At 42.3% G+C, this 22822-nt stretch overlaps 1 protein-coding gene across 1 annotated transcript in view; it reads right to left on the bottom strand.

Annotated features, from left to right (window-relative positions):
• Positions 1-22822, bottom strand: part of dock1 (dedicator of cytokinesis 1) — a 693250-nt gene that overhangs the window by 142877 nt on the left and 527551 nt on the right. Inside the window, exon 33 of the mRNA XM_041210280.1 lies at positions 15103-15251. Within this exon, the coding sequence (XP_041066214.1) occupies positions 15103-15251 (149 nt within the window). The remainder of the gene's footprint in view (positions 1-15102; positions 15252-22822) is intronic.

Below are 22822 nucleotides of genomic sequence, written 5' to 3'. Positions count from 1 at the left end.
TGGAGGAGGCGGCAGAAAGTGGTGGTGGGGGACTAAAAATAAAGAAACCGAAAACCCAAGCCCCAGCTTCAGATTTCTTTCATCACCCACATGATGTCAGATTCCCCTCACTATCCTTGCGATGTCCGATTCTCCTCGCCATCTTTCCCCGTGATGTCTGATTCCCCTTACTACTGAATGCAATGCCAGATTCTCAACACCATCTTGCCCTGCGAGGTCTCATTCTCCTCACAATCTTGCCCGTGTTGTCCGATTTCCCTCACCACCCAACTCTGTGATGTCCGATTCCCCTCAACATCCCCTCCTGTGATGTCTGATTCTACTCATCAACCCCCTGTCATGTCCAATTCCCTTCACCACTGCCAACTGATGACTGAATAACTCACCACTCCTCTACGATGACTGATTCACCTGACTCCTCCCTACAATGTCTGATTCCCCTCACCATCCCTCCCGTGATGTCTCATTTCCCTCACCACCTTCCTGTGATGCCTCCTCATCCCAGCCACAACCCAATTCGCCTCGCCACCCCCTGCAATGTCCAATTCCCCTCATCATGGTTCCAGCAACATTTGCATCCCCTCACCATACATCTGAAGACACTTTTAAGGGGGAGGCGACCACTCTGCCCCTCGAGCCTGCCCCACCATTCAATAAGATCATGGCTCCACATTCCTGCCTACCCTTGATAATCTTTCACCCCCTTGTTTATCAAGAATTTGATCTAGCTCGGCCTTAAAAATATTCAAAAACTCTACTTTCACTACCTTTTAAAGAAGTTAGTTCCAAAGACTCATGGCCATCTAAGAGAAAAAATTTCTCCTCATCTGTGTCTTAAATTAGCAACCCCTTATTTTTAAACTGTGGCCCCTAGTTCTAGATTCTCCCACAAGAAGAAACACCCTCTCCACATCCACTCTGTTAAGACCCGACAGGATCTTAAAAGGTTTCAATCAAGTCACCTCTTATTCTTCTAAATTCCAGTGGATACAAGCCTAATCTGTCCATCTTTCATCATAAGAAAACCAGCCCATCCCTGTTATTAGTCTAGTAAATCTTCTCTGAACTACTAAGGCATTTACATCCTTCCTTAAATAAGGAGACCAATACTGTACACAGTACTCCAAATGTGGTCTCACCAGTGTTTGTATAACTGAAACATAACCTCCCTACTTTTGCAATCAATTCCATTCACAATAGACCATAACATTTTATTAGCTTTCCTAATTAGTTGCTGTACCTGCACACTAGCCTTTTATGATTCATGCACTAGGACAACCAGATTCCTCTGAATCCCAGAGCTCTGCAACTTCTCACCATTTAGATAACATGCTTGCGTTTCATTTTTCCTGCCAAAATTGACAATTTCACATTTGCCCACATTATGCTCCATTTGCTAGGTCTTTGCTCACTCACTTAACCTATCTATGTCACTTTGTAGCCTCCTTATGTTCTCTTCACAACTCACTTTTCTACCTATCTTTGTGTCATCAGCAAATTTAGCAACCGTACCTTCAGCCAAGTCATTTATATAAATTGTAAAAAGTTGAGGCCCCAGCACCGACCCCTGTGGCACTCCACTCGGTACATCTTGCCAACCAGAAAAAGACCCACTTATGGCTACCCTCTATTTCCTGTTAGCTAGCCAATCTTCTACCTATGCCAATATATTATATCCTACACCATGAGCCTTTATTTTTTGCAATAATCTTTGATGTGGCATCTTATCAAATGCCTTCTGGAAATCCTTTATCCACAGCACATGTGATTCCTTCAAAGGACTCCAATAAATTGGTTAAACATATTCCCTTTTACAAAATCATGCTGACTCTGCCTGATGGCCTTGAATTTTTCTAAGTGCCTGCTATAACATTTTTAATAATAGCTTTGAACATTTTCCCTATGACAGATGTTAAGTTAACTGGCCTGTAGTTTCCTGCTTTCTGTCTCCCTCCCTTTTTGAATAAAAATGTAACATTTGCTGCTTTCCAATCCAATGGAACATTCCCTGAATCCAGGGAGTTTTGGAAAATTAAAACCAGTGTATCAGCTATCTCCCTAGCCACTTCTTTCAAGATCCTAGGATGAAGTCCATCAGAACGCAGGGATTAGTCAGCCTGCAGCCCTTCTCAATACCGCTTCTCTGGTGATTGTAATTTTCCCAAATTCCTCCCTCCCTTCCATTTTTTGATTTACAGCTATTTCTGGGCATGTTACTTTTATCCTCCACAGTATAGAATGATGCAAAACACCAGTTCAATTTACCTGCCATCTCCTTACTTTCCATTATTAATTCTCCATTCTCGCTTTCTATATGGTCAAAGCTCACTTTTTTAAACATTTCTTATTTAAATATCTATAGAAACACTTTGTCTTTATATTTTATATTTTTAGCTAGCTTCCTCTCGTACTCCCTATTAATCTGTTATCATTCTTTGCTGTTCTTTATATTCTGTCCAATCTTCTGACCTACCACCTGTCTTTGCACAAGCATGGGCTGGATTTTACGTGTCGGCGTAAAATGACGCACGGTGATGTCGGGGGGAACTCCCAATGTCACTGCGCCCCATTTAAATTTTCAGGAAGGCGGGGGCACAACGAAATCAGCTGTGCGCCCGCCAACCTGTCAATGGCCACCTTAAGGTTGGTGGGCAGGCCAGGAGCCCCAGAGCGAACTAGAAAAAGCAGGATGAGGTTTCATGTAGGTTTTAAAAAATTTTAATAAAGTTTTTGCAAAAATTATGGACATGTCCCAATTGTCACATGAGGAAACATGTTAGGGAGATTTTACTTCTCTATTTTTAGGTTTTTTACGGTTAGAGCCAATCTCCCTGATACTGCACTTAGCCTCAGGGAGATGAGTGCGCTTTTTCGTGCACATGTGAGAAAGAGCGCACTCTCGATTTTGGGATTCCCCCCGCCTGCACAGGGAGCGCATAGTGCTTCTGTGCAGACGTCCCGCTGGGCAGGACTTGGTTGGCCCGCCCATGTAAAATGGCGCCGATTGGAAGCGCGCCTGTGCACACCCACCTTTCAAGTTCGCCCCCGACAGGGGGAAAATTCAGCCCTATATGTTTTTTCTTTAAGCTTGATACTGTCTTTAACTTTTTTATTAACCACGGATGGTAGGTGCTCCCCTTGGAATTTTTCTTTCTCATTGAAATGTATCTATTCTGTATACTTTGCAATATTCCTTTAAAAGTCTGCCACAGCATCTCTATTGATCCTGTCCCTTAACCTCATTTTCCAGTTCACTTCAGCTAGCTCTTCTTTCATGACCTCATAATTGCCCTTACGTAAGTTTGAAATTTTAGTCTTAGACCTCCTCTTTTCTTCCTCAAACTGAATGTAAAATTAAATCACATTGCGAAGAATTATCCCCCCATTCGGAGGGGGGGCAGCGGAGTGCTGGAGCGGGCACACCTCTGATTGGCACACCTGATTGGGGGCGGCCGCCATTTTACATGGGTGGGCCAGTTAAGGCGCTATGCGGTCCCTGTGCAGGTGGGGGGGGGGATCCCTCAACCGAGAGTGTGAAAGAGCGCACTCACCTCCCTGAGGCTAAGTGCTGCCTCAGGGAGATCGGCATCAATTTAAAAATGGTGAAGGTGCAAAAATAAAATTTCCCTGACATGTCCCCTCATGTGACACTGTCACATGAGTTGGGACATGTCCATCACTTTGAAGCATGCATATATTAAAATTTAAAAAAACCCACATGAAACCTCATCCCACCTGTGGATGAGGGTTTGGCTTTTTCTGAAGCCCGCCACGGCCCCCAGCCTGCCCGTCCAACCTTAAGGTTAATTGTCGCAATTACTTTTTAAATGGCCTTAATAGGCCGTTGGCAGGTCAGCGGGCGCACAGCTGATTCGGCTACACTCCCTCCGACCTGAAAATTGAAATGACGCGGGGTGATGTCGGGAGTTCCGCCCGACATTATCCCTCGTCGGCGAGCGGGCCTCGCCCCCCCACTCTAAAGATCTTGGCCATTATGATCGCTGCCACGGAGGGGTGCCTTCACTATGAGGTCATTAATTAATTCTATCTTGTTGCACAATATCAGGTCTAGTATAGCCTGCTCTCTGGTTGGTTCCAGAATGTGCTGTACTAAAAAAAACTATCCCGAAAACATTCTATGAACTCCTCATCTATGCTACCTTTGCCCACCTGATTTTTCCAGTCTATATGTAGATTAAATTGTCCCATGATTATTGTTGTACCTTTCTGACAAGCTCCCATTATCTCTTCTTTTATACTCTTGTCCTACCCAATTAGGAGGCCTACACACCACTCCCACAAGTGGCTTCTTGCCTTTACCAATTCTCATCTCAACCTAAACCTCTTCTATATCCTGGTTTCCTGAACTTAAAGTCACTCATTTCTAATGTGTTAATACCATCATTAACAGAGCCACTCCTCCGCCTTTTCCTAACTTCCCGTCACTCCTAAATGCCATGTACTCTTCAACATTCAGATCCCAATCTATGTCATCCTGTAGCCATGTCTCTGAAATGTCTATCAAATCGTACACACCCATGCGATGCCCAATTCTCTTCACCATTCCCCCATCCACTGCGTGTCCAATTCCCATCCCCTCACTACCCCAGTCAATGATGCCTGATTCCCTTCACTCAAGTTGTGAGTTCTTAATCCACGTTCACATGCTTAAATTTAACAAAAAAAGTTTTAAAAGCCATCATTTTTTCTTCCCTTTTACTTAGATTATTTTGTGAGTGAAATAAGAGCTCTCTCTTTCACAATAAATCGTCAGTTGCTAAAACTGCCTGATAGTCCGACTTGATAGACTGTAGCCTTGACATTATGGCTTTAATTTTATTATACATATAGTCTGTAGCCTTGACATTAGGATTTAATGTTATAATTATACATACGTACTGTATTTCTGCCATTGTACTTAAAAAAAAATTAGAACCCAATGCAATTGCATAATTAGGTAATCTGTTCTTAATGAAAGCAAAACCAATATAAGTCCAACATTTTGCAAACTTAAAAAAAGACGGTGCTTCAAACAGATTTAGTTTGCATTTGAAAGTTATGACATTAACAAGAATTTAAAAACTCACAGAGGTAGACCGCCTGCTTTACAAAGCAGAGGGAAAATATGAGGGAAATGATACAAGGGAACTGTGGGAGTGGGGAAGGACATCAAAGGAGGCATTTTAAAGTGGGTAAGAAAATGGCAAAGCAGAAGGGTCAAGATAGTAAGTTTCAGAGGGCAAACAATATAATGGCTGAAGGAGGGACACTCATGGTGAAATGGATAAAATGGACAACATTGAGCAACTGATTTGGAGAAACAGAGGGCAAATGTGGGACCTTGAAAGAGATAAGCAACAAAGGGAGCAGGTTTAGATCAGGCTACATTTGAAAGCAAGGATAAGGATGTTTGCACTGGGAGCCGGTGAAGCAAAGGGGAAATTGGAGTGTAGGACTTTATGTTAGTGAAAACAGAAGTTGCAGTCTTCTGAATAAATTGAGGTTGTGGAGAGTGGAAATGCATTAGCCAGTAAGACCAGTGAAGAAACCAAAATGATAAAGTCATGGATCAGAGTATTGGCAGCTGTGATGGATCGACAGAGCTAAGTGATGCTGCGTAGCTATCAAATACTAATGTTTTAAATGTTTGCATTTTAAGACCATAAGACATAGGAGCAGAAATTAGGCCATTCAGCCCATCGAGTCTGCTCCACCATTCAATCATGGCTGATAAGTTTCTCAACCCCATTCTCCCGCCTTCTCCCCGTAACCTTTGATCCTTTTATGCAAAGCATATATGCCCAACAGTGTGAACCATAAATGGACATGGTAATTTCTGTTATCATAAATGAGTAAAGCACAAAAAAGTATTTCATAATGATTTTATACAAAGTAAGAGGAATTAAAAGGACATAAAACTAAAATGTGAAGTTTCCCCATTGACTTAAATGTTATCATCTGTTCTAATATTGAAGCATATAGCCCACGAGGTCCCATGTTTGAATCTCTTCTATGCTGAGCTAATTGAACTGATCTTGGACAGTAGCTGGGGGACTTGGCCTCATTATCACTATGCTAATGGGAGGTCTAAGAATTATCCTGATTATGATCACCACCCCTGCTTGAAAGTGCAAGCGTGTGAATGTCAGGTGATGACAAAATCAGGCATAGCTTTGGTGTCAATGGTTTGTAACTCAGTGGCTAAGTTCATATATAAGATGTGCAACTTGGGAAAGTACCAACATAGCCCGTTCAAAAGCATCTCAAAGGGTTTATTCACAAAAGAGAGAAGGAACTACAAAAGCAAAATATTCCGGATGCTGGAAATCTGAAATATAAGTGGAAAATGTTGGAAATACTCAGCAAGTCAGATAGAATCTATGGAGAGAGGAACAGTGTCAGCGTTTCAAGGCTGTGATCCTTTGTCAAATCGGGAGAGAAAGGATTAATTGGCTGGAAAAAAGTCTTAAAGAAGCTAGAAAGTCAAATCAGGCTAAAGCTACCAGTAAAATATACAATTCAACATGTAGGTGGAATGAGTAAAAGATCCTTTTTGCCACACTGCTGTGTATTAAATTTCATCTGTTAAGTGATACATTTCAAACATGAAAAAGGCAATATAAAATGAAGGATACAATTCTAAAGGGGGTGCAGCAGCAGAGGGACCTGCAGGTATATATGCACAAACCACTGAAGGCAGTAGGGCAGGTTGAGAAAGTGTTTTGTTTTATTCTTCGCAGGGTTTGGGCAACTGCCCATCCCAGCAGTGGTGAGCTGCCTTCTTGAATCGCTGTCATGTAGGTGCACCCACTGTGCTGTTAGGAAGGGAGTTCCAGGATTTTGACCCAGCGACAGTAAAGGAACAATATAGTTCCAAGTCAGGGTGGTATGTGGCTTTGAGGGCAACTTGCCAGTAGTGGTGTTCCCATGCATGTGCGGCACTTGTTCTTTGAGGTGGTAGAGGTCACCGGTTTAGAAGGTGCTGTCAAAGGAGCCTTGGTAAGTTGCTGCAGTGCATCTTGGAGATGGTACACACTGCTGCCATGGTGTGGAGGCAGCAAATGTTTAAGGTGGAGGATGGCGTGCCAATCGGGCTGCTTTATCCTATATGGCATTGAGCTTCTGGAATGTTGTTGGAGCTGCATTCATCTAGCTAAATGGAGAGTATTCCATCACATTCCTTACTTATGTCTTTTAGATGGCGGACAGGCTTTGGGGAGTCAGCAGGTGAGTTACTCACCACAGATTTTCCAGCCTTTGAACTGGTCTTGTAGCCACCGTACTTATATGGTTGGTCCCTTTCAGTTTCTAGTCAATGGCAACTCAGGATGTTGATAGAGGGGGCTCCAGTGACGATAATGCCATTGAATTGCAAGGGGTGATGGTTAGATTCTCTCTTGTTGGAGATGGTCATTGCCAGGCACTTGTGTGGCACGAATGTTACTTGCCATTTGTCAGCCCAAGCCTGCATATGGACACAAACTGTACTAGTGTCTGAGGGGTCGTGAATGGTACTAAATATTGTTCAATTGTCAGCAAACATCCCCACTTCTGACCTTACAATACAGTGAAGGTCATTGATGCAGAAGCCAAAGATGGTTGGGTCTAGAACACTACCCTGAGGAACTCCCACAGCAATGTCCTGGGACTGAAATGATTGACCTCCAACAACCACAAGCATCTTCCTTTGTGCTAGGTATGACTCCAACCAATGGAGAGTTTTCACCCTGATTCTCATTGACTTCAGTTTTGCTTAGGCTCCTTGATGCCACACTCAGTCAAATACTGCCTTGATGTCAAGGACAGTCACTCTCACCTAATCTCTTGAGTTCAGCTCTTTTGCCCATATTTGGACCAAAGCTGTAATGAGATCAGGAGTTGAGAGGCCCTAGCGGAACCTAAATTAAACGTCAATGAGTGGCTAATTGCTATGTAAGTGCCGCTTGACAGCACATTGATAGTTGAGAGTAGACTGATAGGGCAGTAATTGGCTGGGTTGGATTGTGCTGTGTTTTGTGGATAGGACGTATGTGGGCAATTTTCTACATTGCTGGGTAGATGCCAGTGCTGTAGCTGTACAGGGACAGCTTGGCTGTGGGCATGGCTAGTTCTGGAGTACAAGTCTTCAGAATGTTGTCAGGGCCCATGGCGTTTGCAGTATCCAGTGCCTTCAGCCTTTTCTTGATATTACATGCAGCTTTTTTTAAAATTCATTTATGGAATGTGGGCATTGCTGGCTAGGACAGCATTTAATGCCCATCCCTAATTTGCCCTTGAGAAAGTGGTAGTGAGCTGCTTTTGTGAACCACAGTCCTGTGGTGTAGGTACACCCATAGTGCTGTAAGGAAGGGAGTTCCAGAATTTTGACCCAGCGACAGTGCAGAAACGGTGATATATTTCCAAGTCAGGATGGAAAGTGGCTTGGAGGGGAACTTCCAGGGGGTGGTGCTCCCATGTACCATGTAGACTGCAGCTCTTATCCTTATAGAGGGTAGCGGGCATGGGTTTGAAAAGTGCTGCCTAAGGAACTGTGGTGAATTTCTGCAGTGCATCTTGTAGATGGTACAGACTGCTGGCTCTGTTCGTCAGTAGTGGAGGGAGTGAATGTCTGTGGACAGAGTGCCAATCAAGCAAGTTGCTTTGTCTTCGATGGTCTCAAGCTTCTCGTGTGTTGTGGGAACTCATCCAGGCAAGTGGAGAGTATTCCATCACACTCCTGGCTTGTGCCTTGTAGATGGCAGCCCAAGCTTGGATACTGTCCAGGTTTTGCTGCAGTTGGACATGGACTGCTTCATTATCTGAGGAGTTGCGAATGGTGGTAAACATTTGTGTAATCATCAGCGGGCATCCCCATTTCTGATCTTATGATAGAAGGAAGGTCATTGATGAAGCAGCTGAAGATGGCTGGGCCGAGGACACTACCCTGAGGAACTCCTGCAGTAATGTCTTAGAATTGAGATGATTGACCTTCAACAACCTCAGCCATCTTCCTTTGTGCTAGGTATGACTCCAACTAGCAGGGTGTTTCTCCTGCCCACAGCATCCTGCAACACAACCCAACTCACCCCGCGCCCTCCCCCACCGATTCCCATTGACTCCAGTTTTGCAAGGGATCCTTGATACCACACTCGGTCAAATGCTGCCTTGACGTCAAGGGCATCCGCTCTCACCTCACCTCTGGGGTTCAGCTCTTTTGTTCATGTTTGAACCAAGGCTGTAATGAGGGCAGAAGCTGAGTGACCCTGGCGGAATCTAAACTGAGCATCAGTGAGTAGGTTATTGCTAAGCAATTGTGGCTTCATAGCACTGTTGGTGACCCCTTCCATCACTTTACAGATGATGGAGAGTAGATTGTGGGGCAGTAATTGGCCGGGTTGGATTTGTCCCGCTTTTTGTGTATGCCCAGTTGTGAGTTGTTAGATCTGTTTGAAATTTATCCCATTTACAACATGATGTAGGGTATCCTCAATGTGAAGACAGGACTTTTTTTCCATAAGGACTGTGCAGTGGTTACTCCTACTGATACTGTCATGGACAGATGCAATTGTGACAGCTAGATTTAGTAAGGTGAGTTCAAGTAGGTTTTTGCCTCTTGTTGAATCCCTCACCACCTGCCGCAGATCCAGTCTAGCAACTACATCCTTTAGGACTCGGCCAGCTTGGTCAGCTGTGGTGCTATTGAGCCACTTTTGGTAATGGACATTGAAGTCCCCCACCCAGAGTACATTCTGTGCCTTTGACACCCCAAGAGCTTTCTCCAAGTGATGTTCAACATAGAGGAGTACTGCTTCATCTACTCAGGGTGGGGCACCAGATGGTAATCAGTAGGGGGCTTCCTTGCCCAAACTTGACTTGATGCCATGAGACTTCATGAGGTCTGGAGTCAATGTTGCGGACTCCCAGGCAATTTCCTCTCAACTGTTTATCACTGTATCGCCACCTATGGTGTGTCTGTCCTGCCGATAGGTCAGGACATACCCAGGGATGGTGATGGTGGTGTCTGCAACATTGACTGTAAGGCATGGTTCCGTGAGTATGACTATGTTCAGCTGTTGCTTGACTAGTCTGTGGGACAGCTCTCCCATCTTTGGCACAAGCCCACAGATGTTAGTAAGGAGGACTTGGCAGGGTCAACAGGGCTGTGTGTGCCATTGTCATTTCTGGTGCCTAGGTTGATGATGGGTAGTCCGCCCAGTTTCATTTCTTATTCAATTTTCTGTAGCGGTTTGATACCATTGAGTGCTTGCTAGGCCATTTCAGAGGGCATTTAACAGTCAAACACATTGCTGTGGGCCTGGTGTCACATGTAGACCAGACCAGGTAAGAACGGCTGATTTCCCTCCCTAAAGGACATTAGATATTAAGGCATGCTGGATCTTGGCCTTTAAAAATAAGAGACATAGAGTACAAAAACAAGGAAGTTATAGTGAACCGTTCTCAAAAACTGGTTTGGCCTCAACTGGAGTTGTGTCCCCCATTCCGGGCACCATAGTTCAGGAAGGATGTGAAAGAATTGGAGAGGGTAGAGAAAAAAATTACGCAGTGGTTCCAGGGATATGAATAGATTGGTGGAGCTGCAGCAAAAACAAAAATACCTGGAAAAATTCAGCAGGTCTGACAGCATTTGCGGAGAGGGATACAGTTGACGTTTCGAATCCGTATAACCCTTCATCAGAACTAAGACATATAGAAATGAGATGAAATATAAGCTGATTTCCAGCATCTGCAGTATTTTGCTTTTATCTTGGTGAAGCTGTAGTTGTTTTCTTTGAGAAAGTTGAGAGGAGATTTAATAGAGCTGTCAAAATCATGAGCGGTCTGGACAGAGCAGATAGGGAGAAACTCTTTCCATCAGCAGAAAGATCGAGAACCAAAGGCCACCAATCTGAGGTGATTTGCAAAAGAACTAGAGGCAACATGAGGAAAAACATTTTTATGTAGTGAGTGATTAGGAACTGGAATATACTACCTGACAGTATGGATGTGACAGAATCAACTATGGTTTTCAAAAGGGAATTGGATAATTATCTGAAGAGAAAAATTGCAGGGCTATGGGGAAAAGACAGGGGAGTGGGACTAGCTCAGTAGCTAGTAACCAGCACGAAAACGACAAGCCAAATACCATCTTTCTACACTGTAACTATTTTATGATTCTAAAAGTCAAATACTATGCATGCTGAAACTCTAAATAAAAACAGAAAATGCTGGAAACACTCAGCAGGTAAGGCAGCATCTGTGGAGTGAGAAACAATGTTAACCTTTCATGTTGATGACATTTCAACAAAACTGGGAAAAATTAGGGATTCAACAGGTTTTAAGTAAGTATTTAGACAGGGAAAGATTATGGTGGGAGGTGGGGGGGGTGTTGATGGTGGTGGAGTTGAGGGGGCTGCTATTGCTTATGTTTACATTGGTTTTCACCACAACAGCAAAGGACACCAAGGACTGAGGGATCAGAGCGGAAGAGGGTGGACATCTAAAATGACAGGTAACTGGAAGCTCAGAGTCACATTTGTGGACTGAGCAGCAGTGTTTCTCAAAGCGGTCATCCAGCCTGCAACTGGTCTCCCCAATGTAGAGGAGAGCACTTTGTGAGCCACAAATACAACATATTATATTGAAAGAAGTTCAAATAACTCACTGTTTTAAAAACTTTTTATATGTTGAAAAAAGCTAGAAAATGTTACATTACTACATCTAAATTATGTACATTTATAAAGAGTATCTGGCTGGATGTTTCATGATACCTTTTGAAAATAATAGCTGCAGACCGGCAAACTGTAATCATTAATACATGCAATATTCTGAGGTCAGTTGCAATAAGTTTAAATTAGATTTGAAACCAAAATTGCATGACAGTCCACAACTTCCAGTATAACATTTTCTTTAGAGCCTGTAGCACTGAAGTGCACAATACATTGGTACACTATCATGTACATGATTAGAATTATAGAAACCTACAATGCAGGAAGCCATTTGGCCCATTCTGCCTCTGCTTGTTCTTTGAGAAAGCAATCTGGCTTGATCCCACAACACTACTTTTTCTTTGCAGCTGTCCTAAGTTTCTCTTATTCAAGTACCTGTTCAACTCTCTTTTAAAAGCATTTAAGGAATCAGCTTCCATCAACCTTATAGGTACAACATTTTAGACCTTGACAAGTCTGAGTGGGAAACATTCTCGTCACCTCTATTCTAGATCTATGATCTCTGGTTATTGACCCACTCATTTAAGTGTACAGTTTTTCACTATGTACTCTATTAAAATCTTTTACCCTCCTGAAAGATTATATAAGGTCACCTCTTAAACATTTCTGTTCCAAGGGAAACAGTCCCAACTTTTACAACCTCCCCTCATAACTGATGTCTGTCATCCCAAGTAACACCCTAGTAAGCCTCTTCTGTACTCTTTCTAAGACCTTTGTATCTTTCCTGAGGTATGGTGCTTGGACTTGTCCACAATACTCCAGCTGGAGGCCTAACCACTGATTTATAAAGTTGTAGCATGATCTCTTTGCTTTTATATTCTATACTACAAGGACTGCAGCAGTTCACCGACACTGTCTCAGGGGCAATTAGGGATGGCAAATAAATGCTGGCATTGTTGGTAATTCCTATATCCCATGAACGGATAAAAAGAAACCTCTATTTATAAACCCAAGTAAACCATATGCTTCATCAACACCTCATCAACTTACCATGCCACCTATAAGGATTTGTGTGTATCGTCACCAAGGTCTCTGATCACTTACATTTTTCAAAATCATGTCATTTATAATATACTTCTTTCCATACTAGTCTTCCCAAAGTGCATCAGTTCTTACTTACATTCAATTCATTCTGTGGCCAATTTTCATTCTATAATCAGAGGCAAGCAAATCTTGTTTTCAACGTAATTACTACTGTACAGATGACCTATGGTACAATTTAAACTTGGCATTGAATTTGGTACTTCTTTTTATAATTTTGTATTGTCAATCTTAGTGAATGCTCTTTAAATCAGCAATATGTTGCTGTACTCTGAAAAGAAACATTGGACATGATTTTACATCTTGGGGGCAGGCACACACCCGACCTGATCAGGCGTAAAATATTGCGCGCTGATGTCGGGTGAGTGCCCTGATGTCATTGCACGATATTTCGGTCGGCAGGCACGGAAGAGGTGGCAGCACGCCTGCTGACAATTAAGAGGCCTTAATCAAGTAATTGAAAGCAATTTTTCATTGCCTGTCCAACCTTATGGTTGGCGGGTGGGCGAATTGGCCGGGCAGCCTTTGGATTTTAATGAAACCTCATCCACAGGCAGAATGATGTTTCCAACAGTAATTTAAAAAAAATTAAAATTTTCACATAATTTTTATTATGTTTCTGCTATTGTTACTGAGTTCTATGTGGGGACATGCTTTTAACATTTTTTAAATCTTTCTTTTTGATTGTAAAACTCTTCAGCTCCCTGAGGCAGCTCCCTGCCCTTACTTTTCAATCCTCACAACTGGAGGCACAGTGTCATGAGTAACCCAGCTCTTTTGGTATTTTGTTAACTCCACATTTCACTGAATCCCTCCAAGTCTAACTCAATTGCAATTCATCTACTTAGTTAAAAATGTGGATATTTACCTTCAAAGTTAACCATGCACATTATGAAAAAAACAGGCAATTGCACACATTCACAAGCACACATCCATCACAACAAACATTGCTATACACAAACATTCCCTCAACACAAATATACAAACCCAACATAATAATTATGAATATGTACAGACACAAATTGCAGCAAAATACATGCATCGTGCAACAAATAACAAAACAGAAATACAAACACAATCAGGTGCAAACAAATGTCAGCAGCTTAAAGAACTCACTGTAAGCCACTCCACAGGAAATCTGTGAGTAACATATCACAAGTTTTACATAGGCACAGACTTCCTATGTCACATTAATTAACTTTGCACTTTGTTGACAACACCTTTCTAGTTTTATGAAAGTATAATTCTACTACAGTTTTATGAAAGTATAATTCTACTACAGACCACAAGCAAAGCTACAGGAGATCTGCTAACTTAGTTTAAAAATGCACCCTAATTGAATTACTTTGATTGCATTGCTTCATTACTTTTTAAAATTCTGAGATAACTAATTTATGAGTACCACATGTCATGAATGAAATAAATCTATTGAAAATGAAAGACCAAACACCATCTGCTTGGCTTACATTTTACACTGATTACAAAATTCATGTTTTAAAAGTCGCTGAATGCTCCATATAGAACTAGAGCATCATGTACAGCAGCAGTATACAATGCATTAGAGGGCATAACCCACTTGACTGTCACTGGAACACTATGTACAGCAGGTGTATTCATCTACACTTATCAGAGCGAAATATCAATATGGATAACTCTGCAAATAACATTAAACTTCACCGAAGAAAAGTGAAAACCATGGCCCAAATCTTCTGTTCAGCATCGATGCTGTGCTAATTGATGCTTGATTTCTGCGACCTAATCTTTTTGAGATTTTTCAGCTGGGACTTCTGATCCCAACTGAAGCATTGATGGGCCAGCACAGACATAACCAGGGAAGCCCATCGGTGCAAGAAAAGGCGGACGAAGACAGGTCACGTCCCTTTTTCATGACAGTAGCTGACAGTATTCGGGTAAGTTTTTAAAGGTACGAGTCTTTCATTAGGTTAGTCAGCGGGTGAGATAATTGAGTGAGTCAGTTCAGTTATGCGGGCTAATCTCCGAATCCAGTTATTAACCAGCGTAACATTTCCAAGGTAATTATGCAGTTAAGTCCCACGTATCTGGCCCAAGTTTCCGACACTATTGTCAGTGTTGAAGACTTTTGCAAAAATCAGCCCATTGGAAGTTTAAACTTCCCAGGCAATTTCTGCACACGTACGTGTGTTAAGAATTGTAGGGTCCTGATGTGCATCTCCCACCTTACATCCAATCTCCGATGAGTCGGATACCAGAAGATTTGAGCCTACATTTATTTGCAGAAATAAATATTTCTTTGCATTGAGAGTTTTTATTATAGATATGTAATTTAATTAAGTCACAGTCAAGTAGATTTCAATATGATCTTTAATTCACTTACCATCTGAAAACTTCTTGTTGAATGAAATTCACATTGCATCATATCAAAGAATATTGCGATTGTGGCTTTTCTCAGTTCAGTTTCTGGAATAAGAGTCATCTCCAAGATAGGACCCACCATTTCTGGGATAAATTTGATTTTGTGTTGGCCTTGAAGGAAAGAATATCTCATAAATACAAATAATTATGTAAAGAAAGAAAATACTGCTACAACACAAAATTAAGCAAATTTACAAAGACCTGTAACATCTGGTGGGATAGCAATTGAGTTGGACTGCCACCCAACTCATTGTTACTTACCTTGAAATCCAGCCGCTCCTATCTTGCTCGACCTTGCAACTAAGGTCGGGCGAGATCTGTGTAGTGCAGCGGGTTCTCATGGTCTTCTGTCCAGGGCTGCAGCCTTGGAGGAAAGGAACCACCTGAAGACTGTGATTTAAATCGCATTTTTGGATGGTTCCTAGTGTAGGACAATTGCCCAAAGGAAGCTGGAACTTCCCGGCCAATTGCCACACAATCCTTAACTGGGGACTTCCAGGGTGGGGGGGCCTTCCTAGTGTATCTTTGGGGTCCCCCCGCCAAGATATACTGCCCCAGAGTTTGGAAGTCACAGTCCAAAACAGGCCATGCATTATTATAACAATCTCCTTCTTGATCACTAGCAATTAATAAAACAAGAAAAAAGGCAATAGAACAGTTTTACTTAGCTAACATAAATAGATATAAATTGAAACTTAATCTGTCAGCTTCTGTTTTCTGAACTTATTTTAGTATTAATCTACTGCCTGACTCAGACCACTTTTACAACCTATAAGTGCATTGCTATGTCTATTCGTAGTACGACAGCAACATTCTCGTGACCTTACTACATTGTCTACATTGTAAGGGTACATTGATAGTGGTTGCCCACTGTAGATGGATTTTAAGAAAACCTAATGTGTATTTTCTCTTGCAAACAAAGCATTTATGGAGCCGTCAATTTCCAAAGCAGATTAGGTGCATAGACAGAGGGGCCACATTTAACACAACACCTTTTAAGATTATGCACTTGGCAAAATAGCAACAAATGACTTCTAAAATGATTTGCTTCTTAGCGGAGGGAAAATTGTTTACTGTTAATGACTTACCCCTTTGTCCTCCATTTCACCTGGTCACACTAGGATTCGTAAGTTATATTTTATTTGGTAGTGTAAGTACAATACACATCCAATGGATTCTGATTGTATTAACTCCACTGGGGCACACTAAAAGGTAAAGATCTGGTAGCGAAATGCTCTCGAGTCAGCACCACTTCAATAATTGGCATCATATTATATATATCAAATTTTATTACTTATAGCGCTTAATATCTATTTGTTAATTGTTATGATTAAGTGGCCCAACATTATCAATGATCACTATAGTATGATATGGTATGAAATAGTATGGATAGTTATAGAGCTTAACCTAAACCTTTCTGCCCATCTACCTCACTCCCCTCTTTGAAGAATCTTCACAAAATCTACCTCTTTGGCCAAGCTTGGATTATCTGGCCTAATGTCTCATATGGTTGGTCAAATTTTGTTCCATAGTGCACCTGTGAAGTGTCTTGAGATGTTTGCTACATTAAAAGTGCTTTGGAAATGCAATTTTTTGTTGTTAACAATGGAAAGATGAATTAATAGGGAAAGACGGTCAGTTCCTTGATCCATTACTACCATTTAAAAGAAAATAAAAATTTAGGCTTTAATTTCCCAACAATGGGATTGAGGTGATCCAATTCACAGGCTTGCTTCCGTCTAAGAGTGGTCCTGGTCCCTATCTTCTGTTGCAGTCCCTGCCCTAATAAGAACAGACTACAATCATGAGAGCAATACATTTATCACTGAGGAACCTGAAGTCTTGATGCTGTCAATGCACCAAATGAGGGTGACTATATTTGGGGCTGAAGACCTTCCAAGAAAAGTACAGGTGCAAATTTCAAGAAGGAGATTTGTTGCCTGAACCATTGCAGTCACTTGGCACCTTTGCACCTATTTGCAATAGAGAAGAAGGTAGCTGATAACTGAAGACAGGTAAAGATAAGTGTATTTATCTAGGCATGCACGTTTGAAGGGGACATCATGCATGATACAAAATTAAGTAGGAAACTTCTCTGAAAAGTACAATTTCAAGCATTGCACATAACCAGTGTCTTTTTGAACAAACTTTTTTCTTCAGCCAAAGACAGACAGCGCATTTCGCTTGGGGAGTGTTGGTGGCCGTAAAATTCTTCGGAGGGCCTTCCCACTGCGCTCTCGCCAGCCCTGACCTCTCTGCAATTTTAGGGTGGGAAAGGTGAAGCCTAGGCCGGACCACTGCCATTACTCCATTTGAGGCCTCAGGTTTTCATTAATTGGCCTCTTAAGGGCCGGTTCCCACCCAGCCTCAATTTTCAGGCTGGCAGGAGGAGTTCAGGGGCAGGGGAAAGCTCAAAAAGTGACCCTGCTCAAGCCTCTGGCATGATGGGGGTGGGGGGAAGTCGCCTCCATTTAATATCAGGTAACACCCCCACCCCATAAAGGTCTGGCTCCTGCGGGTGCTTCATCCCCCCATGCTTCTCCACCAACACCCCTACTCCCCTCTGCCCACAACCCCATCGCCCCCCCCCACCCACCCACCCACCCCCACCCCCCACCGCCGGCCTCACCTCCCCTCCTCGCCCTTAGACTCCAAAACTTACCTGGTCCTGAACTTCCTGGACTTAAGACTCTGAGACTGCTAGTAATCCCAGTCATGTCCACTGCAGCTTCTGGCGCTGCTGGGGCTAGAGTGTTACGGGCCAATCTGACTGCTCAGTAGTTCTCTGAGGTGCGACTTTCTCCTGAGTGAGGAGTAAATGGCTGCTGGGCAGCCAGTATTGATGGCAAAGTGTTCGGCACCAACTCCTCGGATGGCTTGAAGGGAAACTCCGTCATTCGAAAATTCCAGGCCATTATCCCCTTTGGAGGGGGTTCTTCATGGATCAGTAATCATGAATGCAAAGTAGCTTAGGCTCTTAAAGGTCACCCCCTCCCTGTCTGAATCATGTTGGTGCTTCTTCTCATTCCAAAAATGCAAAAAGACTGCTGCTTCTTGCAAATAATGATCATGGATGTGCATATATTTCTATGGTTCAGTATAACCTAATTAGTAATAGAGTGCAACCCTTCTTTTGCATGCAGGACCATGGGATTGATTCGAGGAACGCTTGATATTTATGTGTGTTTTAGCCATGGTTCAGTGATAGCACCCTTGTCTCCAGAAACATCAAACAGGAGTTGGCCATTTAGTCCCTCAAACCTGTTCTATCATTCATTGAGATTATAGCTGATCTGAGGCCAATTCCACATACTGTACTCACCTTTGCCCACATCCCTTGATACTTCTGGCTAACATAAATCTAGCAATCACACTTCTAAAATTAACAATTGATCAAGGATCAATTGCCACTTGCAAAAGAGAGTTCCAAACTTTTATCACACTTTGAATAGACGTGTTTCCTAATTTCACTTTTGAAAGGTTTGGTTCTAACTTTTAGACAATGGTCCTTAGACCTAGACTCCTCATCCAGTTGAAATAGTTTCTGCCAATCTACCCTAATTTCTATTAATATCTTGAAAACTTTGATCAAAACACCCATTAGCCTTCAAAATTCCAGGGAATTCAACCCTAGTTTGTATAATTTATCCTCGTAATTTAACCTTTGCAGTCCATGTGTCATTCTGGTAAATCTACACTGCAGTCCCACCAGAGGCAATATAATTTCCTAAGGTGTAGTGCACAGAACTGCTCAAAATACTCCAGGTTTGGTCTGACCAGGGCTTTGTAAAACTGAAGCATGATTTCTATCCCCTTGTATTCTATTCCTCTAGATAATAAAGCCAGCATTCATTAGCCTTTTTGATTATTTTCTGTGCCTGTTCATGACATCTTAATGATCTGTGCACCTGGACCCTTTTGAACGCCACTGTTTCTAGCTTTTCATCATTTAGTTCTAAAGTGGATGACCTCACATTTGCCTTTTACCTTGAAATTTATTAGCCACAGTTTTGCCCATTCACTTTATCTACCAATATCTCTTATTAGTTTTTTGCTTCTATCTATACTGATTACAGTGCCATCTATGTGTGATCAGCAAATTTGGATATGTGACTTTCTATGCCATCATCTAAGTTGTTAATGACTACAGTGAATAGTTGAGATTCTTGCAGGACACCACTGGTCACATGCTGCCAATTAGAGTACCTTCCATTACCCCAAAGGTAGAATTTAGCCTTTGTCAGGTGGGCTCGGTGGGTCGAGTGGGGATGGTCGGGAAGTTGGTCGCTGCCTGTGATCGAGGCGGGCGGGGGGCATGAGGAGTGAGTGCGAACTTCACGCATGCGTGCTTGAAAATCTCCCTGAGGCACAGAGCTGCCTCAGGGAGATGAAGAGTTTTCAAAAAAAAATTGAAAAATGTCATAAAACATGTTCCCTGCCAGTGGATGAGGTTTCCTAAAAAGTGCAAAGGCTGCTTGGCCTTTTCGCCTGCCTGCCAGCTATAAGGTTGGATGGGCAGCGAAAATTGTCAGTTAACTGAGACTTTAATGGCCTTAAAAGGCCTTTAAATTGTTGGCGGACATGCTGCCGATTCCCATGCTGCCGATTCCCAGTGTTGGAAGTGCCATATTTTATATGAGATATTAAACCGAGGTCTCATCGACCTTTTGATCCTCTCTCAGTGAAGATTGGGGTCAAACAAGTTTGTGTCACTGCACTAACTCCATTCTTCATTTTCTTCACTGCAATACTGAACCTCCAACAAGTTACTCACAGTCGTGCAGAAAATTTACAGAATAGTTGGGAAACTGTTCAACCTACGCCGCCTTCAATCCAAAACCAAAATCACTCCAACCTCTGACATTGAAATTCAATATGTAAATATCACTCATCTGTGGCTCACTCAGAAACTGAGCTTCAGGTCATTGTCAGCTCTGCCTCCAAAGCTTATGTGAAAATGGGCCGTTCGGCAAACACCCGGAAAACAATAGTCCTCTTCCAACCAGCATCCACAGAACAACACCTCCCCCTATCAATCAAGACCAATGACGTGATCCTGGAAAATGTGGGTGATTTTCTATATCTTGGGAGCACTCTCTCAATGAGGGCAGACATGGACAGTGACATTCATCATCGCCTCCAATGAGCCAACTCAGCCTTAGGCCAACTAAGGGAAAGGGTATTTAAGGACCATATATCAAACACAGGACTAAGGTCATGGTTTACCAGGCAGCAATGCTCCCTCTGCTGCTATATGCTTCAGAGACTTGGACAATAAACAGCAGGCACCTTAAAGCACTGGAGAAGTAGCATAAGTGGTGCATTCGTAAGATCCTCCAAATCCAAATCAAAGATGGCAGTCCAATATCAGTGTCCTCTCCCAAGCCAACATGCCCCGCATTGAAATGCTAATCACCGAAAACCAGCTCCACTGGATGAGACCTCTTGTTCGTAAGCCTGACACAAGACTCTCGAAGCAACTGCTCTACTCAGAACTCGGTTGCAATAGGAAACTCCCAGGAATGAAACCGCTTTAGGGGTGTCCTCAAAGCAATCCTGAAAAGATCAAACATCCCCACAGATTCATGGGAGTCCCTGGCTCGCGACTGACCAAAATGGAGAAAGCTTATTCGGGAAGACACTGTGAACACATTGAGGCACTTCATTGGGATCTGGCAGAGGCATAGTTAAAGTGTTGGAGAGGGAGCACAAACCTCCAAAACCTCATCTGCTTGGCCCTTCAGCCACCAGCTGCCCAACATATGGCTGAGTTTGCAAATCGCACAATGGACTTAGCAGCCATCTCAGAGCCCACTAAACCATTGTGGAAGCAAGTCACCTTTGATTCAAGGGCCTGCCTAAGAGAGACACTTCAGAAAGTACTTTATTAGCTGTAAAGTGCTTTGGGAAGTCCTGAGGACATGAAAGGCACCATATATATGTAAGTCTTTTTTTTATGCATGCTATCTATGACGACTCACTCTGGAAAGAAGGCTGTCTACCCTGTCCAGCTGATAATTCCTTTCCACAGGGAAGTTGCAAATATAATGATTATCACTTGCTTGATATCTGTGATTTGTAAGAATGTGGCTGCAAAGAAGTTAACAGTTCTATGGGAAAAGTTGCCCTGTTGCCTAAAGCACATTCTGCAGAAGATGGTAGAACTATGTGACAGCATGTCCTTAAAAATTGAGGTACAAGAAGATAAATCTTGTCTGACATGTCCAGATATGTGTAGAAGTTGGTATCAATGTAGATCCCGAGCAGTGAAAAGTGCAGACAGGTGATTTCATTGCATTTGTGAAATGTTCTCTTGATTTGAGATATTCAGCATGTTCAGAACCTGGAATGGAAGCTGAAACCCAGCACTTTAAATAGTGCCATCTAAATGGTTGAAGCAACCAAGAATATCAAAGGAAAGTATTGTTGGCCAAAAACCCCAAAACAACTGTGTTTCCAAAACAACTGACTCATGAAGAAAAATGCAGTTAAATTGTTAGACATTTTTTCCTAACATTTAGATGGTTACCTATATTTAAGGAACCTGCTTGAGCAGGCTGGGCCCAAGAAAATGTACCCATTTAAAACGAGCAAGCAACATGTCACGGGCAGACCCTTGCTGGGATCATATTGAATGATTATTTGATGTGAAAAGGCCCATGCACGTTCCTGAAACCATGGTCAGAAATCAAATGCACTGTGATTGGATGCGTGTGATTGCATGCCCAATATCTTGACTCCACTAGATTCCAGTGTTACCCTAGTGCAGCTTTGCCAAATCAAAGCTTTAAATTACTTGCTGTAGAAGTTGTCATGGATTTAAAAAAAGACACACACACACAAATGCCTCCTACCTTGTGTGATTTGCAACTGGAAGATATGTGCAATAAGCCCTTAGTATAATTAATTAGTTTATTTTATAAAAAAGGATAAATGGGTCATTAGGATGGATTAAAGGCTTAGTAACATACAAATTTTTGAAATAGTCTTCAGAAGGTCATGCTTTCCATTTTTCTGGATCTGTCTCTTCTGTGTAATGTGAAATAATCACTGTTCAGTAATGGGTTGTGGGGTTGGATTGTCAACCTGGAATTTCACTAGATTGCCTTTGAGGACTGGGAGACGTTCATCTCCTTGGAGATTTTGGCTGTCATTGTAAACCACCTTGAAGGTTAGGAAGGTTGAGTAGGGACACAAATGAGGAGAAAGCACAAAAGATTTGAAATTATAAGAGAGAGGTCTGATGGCCCAAATGGTCTTTCTTGATTCCTTATTTCATTTTCTGCCAAGATGTCTGTAGTTTAAATTAGTTTGCAGATTGCAATTTTTACACCAAAGAGTTACTCCAAATAACATTTCCTTATTTTTTCGAAAGCATAATCTCGGTCATATTGGCTGAAATCTTCTGGTCTCCAGATTGTTGGAGACTGGATATTTGACTAAGGATGTGCGTTTGGACTCCAAGGGAATTGCCCAGGAAATTTCAACTTCTGATGGTCAATTTCCATGCTCCCTGGGAGCCTCCGCAAATGTCTCCAACCTTGAGTTAGATTTGGACACTTTGGACACTTCCGATGTATTTACCTGAAGTTACCCAGGGAATGTTAGACAGATTACAACCTAGTCTAACATCTGGGTAACTATATAAGTAAATGTCCAATCACTCACATTGACCTCCTCAC

This window comes from Carcharodon carcharias, chromosome 17, assembly GCF_017639515.1.
Source record: "Carcharodon carcharias isolate sCarCar2 chromosome 17, sCarCar2.pri, whole genome shotgun sequence".
NCBI lineage: Eukaryota > Metazoa > Chordata > Chondrichthyes > Lamniformes > Lamnidae > Carcharodon > Carcharodon carcharias.
Note: the sequence above shows the minus strand (reverse complement) of the source record. Positions and strands in the feature narration are given on the sequence as shown.